The sequence below is a fragment of the Symsagittifera roscoffensis genome, chromosome 8 (assembly GCF_963678635.1).
Source record: "Symsagittifera roscoffensis chromosome 8, txSymRosc1.1, whole genome shotgun sequence".
NCBI classification, from domain to species: domain Eukaryota; kingdom Metazoa; phylum Xenacoelomorpha; order Acoela; family Convolutidae; genus Symsagittifera; species Symsagittifera roscoffensis.
Window position 1 is genome coordinate 21,313,962 of NC_087069.1, and position 6,000 is coordinate 21,319,961.

Sequence of the window (6,000 nt, forward strand, 5' to 3'; positions counted from 1 at the left end):
CGGATCCTAAGGCGAAAAGGCGACGGCGTTTCCCTTCGGCCAAGTGCAAAGGAATCTGGAAGTTGGCAAGATTCAATAACAAAGCAAATTTAAAATTTTTAAGAAGTTGTTGACGGGATTTTCAAGAAAAGTTGACGGGATTTTTAAGAAAAGTCGTTCCCGATTACAAGAAAATTTCGCCAGTGTAATAAGCATTCAAACAAGATTTTCCGTATTTTACAATGTAGGAGAGCGTGAAATTTAGCTTCCCAGAACGAATACCAACATCAACTCTTTGCTTCTTGAAAAAAGTAAATAAACAGGCACTTTTTTACAGACTGATGATTGCATTTTTTACACAAATCAAGCGCAAGATTTTAATGCGTTTCCAATTAAGTGGGACATTCGACCAGAATGGACCAAAATGCAGATTCAACAGATTCGAAATTTTAGCAGCTAACCTTCCGAATTGACGGTTTTAAGAGATTAACAACGCTATTGGGACGATTGGTCAAACGGTGAAGGCTAAAATATTCTGGTATTTTGAAATTTTAAAAATTCGAAGTATGACGTCATATTTCTGAGAAACGTCAGACACGGCCATTTTGGCAGAAAACCGAAATAAAACACAACATTAGTTGCGATAGCGATAACAACGAGAATTGTGATTGAAAAACAACAACAGATAGCAGAAGTAGCAGAGACCATTCCGAGTTGCAACTATTGTGTCGCAACAATAGTTGCAAGGCCGTTGCGTACAACGGTGAAGGGTGGAAGACAGCCTTCCGGAAGGAAGATAAGGATCTTATTTCCCCGGATTCAAGAATCCGGAGGGGTCTCGGGACTGGAACTTTTATCATCTTATATAAGCTTTTAGCTTCCCTATTATGTCCTGAATTGAATTTAATTAACATCTGAATTCATTCTGCTAAGATGAGAAGCTAGGAGTTGGGGGAAGGGGTTGATCCATCTTCGATGGAGATGATGATTTTTATCTACTGAACAAAAACAATAATAATTCAATAAATAGTAGTAGCCCTGATTTTAGGAGTGATCTCGTGGTCTGGGAATACTGAGACCCAGCCATGAGCTCACTATTTCTGCATGTAATCTAGTTAATTTGAGTGCTTTGACCGAAGCCGAAAGCAGTAACGTTTTTGTCGACCTGATGTTAGAAAGACCACCGAAAGTACTGGCTTGGTAGAGACGGTGAAAAGCATGTAGAGCTCTGTTTAGACGTTGGCCAGTCGTCTTAGAACCTAGCTTTATTTTCCGTCGATATGTATCTTCCGGGCGAATGTTACAAAGACATTGCCTAGAAAAAGGACTTAAAAATCTACACACCATATATTGCTTTCGATTAAAATATTTTTATAAAAATCTTTATGCTTCGGTTGATACACAAGGTTAAAATCATTCAATATTTTCGTAACAAGCAAACTTGGAGTTTTATAGAACGATTTATAACAATTGACATTTTTGTATGAATGTGAGAACCCATTTTGAGATTTGAGAACCCATTATGAATGTGAGGACCCATTTTGAGATTTAAACTTTTCTATCGACTACAAATTTTAAACACAGAGTGGAGGCAGAGCTACAATATGCGGAAACAAAAGCCAATTCGATTTTTTTGAAATATCGAGAAAAGCTGGATTTACGTTAAAATGCGCACAAAAATTTAAAGACAAATTTGCATCGAAACCAAAGTAACTAGGCAAAAACAAAGCGTACAACTATTGAGCAGACCCCCTTCAGCCCCTTCTTGAAAAAAGTAAATAAACAGGCACTTTTTTACAGACTGATGATTGCATTTTTTACACAAATCAAGCGCAAGATTTTAATGCGTTTCCAATTAAGTGTGACATTCGACCAGAATGGACCAAAATGCAGATTCAACAGATTCGAAATTTTAGCAGCTAACCTTCCGAATTGACAGCCTTCCGGAAGGAAGATAAGGATCTTATTTCCCCGGATTCAAGAATCCGGAGGGGTCTCGGTACTGGAACTTTTATCATCTTATATAAACTTTTAGCTTCCCTATTATGTCCTGAATTGAATTTAATTAAAATCTGAATTCATTCTGCTAAGATGAGAAGCTAGGAGTTGGGGGAAGGGGTTGATCCATCTTCGATGGAGATGATGATTTTTATCTACTGAACAAAAACAATAATAATTCAATAAATAGTAGTAGCCCTGATTTTAGGAGTGATCTCGTGGTCTGGGGATACTGAGACCCAGCCATGAGCTCACTATTTCTGCATGTAATCTAGTTAATTTGAGTGTTTTGACCGAAGCCGAAAGCAGTAACGTTTTTGTCGACCCGATGTTAGAAAGACCACCGAAAGTACTGGCTTGGTAGAGACGGTGAAAAGCATGTAGAGCTCTGTTTAGACGTTAGCCAGTCGTCTTAGAACCTAGCTTTATTTTCCGTCGATATGTATCTTCCGGGCAAATGTTACAAAGACATTGCCTAGAAATAGGACTTAGAAATCTACACACCATGGATTGCTTTCGATTTGCTAGTAACTTGAGAGTAGACATTAAACTTTGAAGCCTATTCGTTGTAGCTTTAAGTAGACAGTGTAGCCGGTAAAATTAAATGGATAATACTTGGAGGACACTGGATTGAATTAAGTTGAGGCTTTTGATTGCATCGCATTTGAGTTGACCTGGCCTCACCGATTTGCCATGAAAGAAGTTAGCAATGTAAAATGTTTCATTCAAGGTCAGAAGATTAAATAGCCTTCAGAAGGATGCATCACTCATTTGGAGGCCAAAACAACACATACACAATCTAATTCAATCTTTTGAACTCTACGTTTCATCTAATTGATTATAGTAGCGGCACTATGTCTACTTGAAGCGACAACAAATTGGCTCCAAAATGAAAATCCCACTCTTAACAAACAAGCCATGCGAGCAATCCACGATCTGTAGATTTTTAAAGCCTAAGTCTAGACATTGTCAAAAATGGATATGCATTACAACCGTGCGCTCTACTTGATTGAAAAGAAAACAAACAGCAAAAAAAAACACTGCCGCAATTTAAAAAAAAACAGCAAATTAAGCAAAAAAAATTGGTCAATAAAAAACTAAAGCACAATAGGAACAAATGAGTATGCTCCCATAAAATTTGAAAAAAAAAATGACGATAGCCACGAACATTTTATACTAATTTAAGAAGTTAGTTGCATTTAAAGAAACAAAGAACTATTGAGTGATCTGATTTGTGCCTCACAGAAACAGCATGTAAGTAGTTGTGGTCATACGTTAGGTTATGATTAGCAAATGACGTACTAATATCCAAGGCACCTGAAAACTGAATTTGTTATCGCCAAATGAACTCCAAATTTGATACCCATTGGGCGCTAAACAAAATTGAACCCCACAATTTGAATGTCTAATTTGAAGACACAGTTTGCGTGGAGCCACAGATCAAAAAATTTTTACCAACAAGCGTATCGTTTATCTTTTAAATTTTGAATGAGTGATTTAGAAAAAAAGCTTTTTGAAGCTATCGTTTATCAGATACAAATTTAAGAATTCATAAATCTAGAAGTTATAAATGTTTCGGAGTTGTCAGTATGTCGTTGGAAATCTTTGTAGCAACGTGGACCGAATAACTTTAACAATTCCCTGCAATGATTCCTAGTCAAGAACAACCATCCACATGTGAACTTAATATGCGGGTTTTGACCTAGTAACAATATTCTTCTTTTACAGTAAGGAAAAATCGTTGGAGATATCAGTTGAAGCTTGTGCATAAAGATCAAAACACTAACTTAATCCAACTTAATTTTAAACAAACCTAGCATTGATCCCGGTACGAATTTGTCCTGTTTGGTGTCGAATCCCATCAAATCATGAATTGCATCACCACACACCTTGCGACCGGTAGATGTCTCAAAATTCTCCACCAGTTGCCACAGCCACGGAGACCACATGGAGTGGAAGTCAACTAAGGTGCCATCCTAAACAGAGGACAGAGGTTCGAGTCCCACTCATGATTATTAGAGAAAACTAGGACATTTTCTTGTGAAGACTACCAAACACCCCCCCCCCCCTCCCTACGGGAGGGGAAAGGAACTATGGCGTACCTCAAAGAAAACAGGTCAAGCGTGGTATCATCTTAGAGCTCTATTGGTCGTGATTCAGGAATCCCTCTTTTTTCTTTTTAAATTCCACCCGTGCCGGGTTTCGACCCCCTGCCGACCCAAGAGATCCCCCTATGTACTATTTTGAGATATCCATTTTGTCTGACCCTAAAATGTTTCTACAGGCGCCAATATATCTTAATTTTTTGGTCCAGTTTTTCACAAAGTGCCTAAAAACGCCTTTTGTGACCTGTTTTTTCAAAAATCTGCCTGCGGCGCAGAAATTTTTGTCAAAATAAGTCTTTATAGGGATTTAGCAGAGCTCAGAAAAACAATTTGGTCGACCAAAAATACTTTTTTTTGGAAAATCCGCCTCACCTTGAGAAAATCCTAGACCATCCCCTGCTTACAATTTTAACAGAGTATAAGCAAATTTTAACCCTTACACAAAGATTTTTGTACCTAATTCAATCGCCTTTCCAAGAAAAAATATGTATAGGAAAGATTGGAAAACAAAATTTTGATTTTTATTCTCTATTTTTGATTTTTCCCTAAATCCGTAGTAGGATCATTCTGTGCTACTTGAAAAGGGACCAGCAATCCTTCTTTACATAAGAAAACAAGTAAGGTTTTAGAAAAATTCGAAAACTTTAATAGCTTTCATTTCATGCAATTGGAAAGCATATTAACGATAACTTTGAAAATTTAACATGAACAGAAAAAATTACGCAGAGGCAAATCTAAAGCAGGAGCATATAAAACGGGCTGTGAACTGGTGTTCCGAGAGTTCTACATTGGCAATAGAAAAAATCAAGAAGATCAAATTAGTTTCATTAAAATAAAAGAGAATGTTCCTCTAACAGCCTACTTAGAACTATCTATCGTCACTTACTTTATCAAATATGACCAATTCAGGAGGGTTGTTCAATCTGTTCACGTGTCTGTCAACAGTAAAGAGACTTCCTGCATGTACCTTCTGCAACACTCGTGACGTCGTCAGACTCCTGGTGCTACTTTGAGAAGACTCCACTATTCTTCTCAATCCATTGCCATCAAAGTGGGATTTACCCACACGGGATAACACACCGGCACAAGATCTCATTCTACTTGATCAGAGCGTTCCCCCTCACAAGGGACTGAGGGGATAGAGTTAGAAAAAAAGAAAGTTTAGAAAATCAAGGAAGACGTTTCGGGTTAATACATGCTGATTGGTTCTGTTAATAGCTCACTTTCATGACGAACTGAAAAAAAAAATTTCATCATAAACTGAGAGAAATATGAGTACAGATAAAAAAAAGAATGAGCAGACACACTCGAGTATCTTGTGATGATTCTGGAACATGATTCTGGAACAAATGATTCTGGAACATTTATTTCAAGGATTAAACATCCCAATTCAAGCAAATATGATTCATAATAATTCAACTGCATAAAATTCGTAACAATTCAAGAGTAAAAGATTCATCACAATTCAGGGGTGTAATATTCATCACAATTCAAATGTATACAATTCATCACAATTCAAGTTATTAAACAACAACAAAATGTTTTTCGTTATGAGTTTCAAAGCGGCAAACTTCATATCCATTCATTCCAGATTTTTTATTGAAATTTGCAACACTCTAATGAAGGAAAAACAGCAGAAAGCTTCAATGTGATTCCTTCATGGGACTTTGAAATACTTGTAGCGAACGCATCGATTTAATTGGAGGAAACTTTCGAAGGGGTAGACCAAGTTACAGTAATATACTTCTCACAAAAAAACTAATAAAACTGATACAAGTAAAAACAGCTGGACAGGAAAATTCAGCCCAAAGAAAAAACGAACACAATGTCGTATCTAAACTATGTCCCTATTGACCGAACTTCGATCGGACCAGGCCAATCTTTCTCCAATTTTCCCATTTATATCGCTTGCTACATT

The 6,000-nt window shown here is 37.0% G+C and overlaps 1 protein-coding gene across 2 annotated transcripts in view; it reads right to left on the reverse strand.

The window, feature by feature from the left end:
• The window catches only part of LOC134852835 (choline dehydrogenase, mitochondrial-like), a 53,904-nt gene extending 48,591 nt beyond the window's left edge, over window positions 1–5,313 (reverse strand). The window contains exons 1-3 of one of the 2 annotated variants that reach the window (XM_063868662.1): window positions 4,969–5,313; window positions 3,791–3,953; window positions 3,280–3,294 (exon numbers count right to left, since the gene is read on the reverse strand). In XM_063868662.1, coding sequence (XP_063724732.1) covers window positions 3,280–3,294; window positions 3,791–3,953; window positions 4,969–5,178 — 388 coding nt within the window. In that variant the 5' untranslated portion in view covers window positions 5,179–5,313. The remainder of the gene's footprint in view (window positions 1–3,279; window positions 3,295–3,790; window positions 3,954–4,968) is intronic. The other variant, XM_063868663.1, reaches the window with a different exon arrangement.
• Window positions 5,314–6,000: the final 687 nt, after the last annotated feature.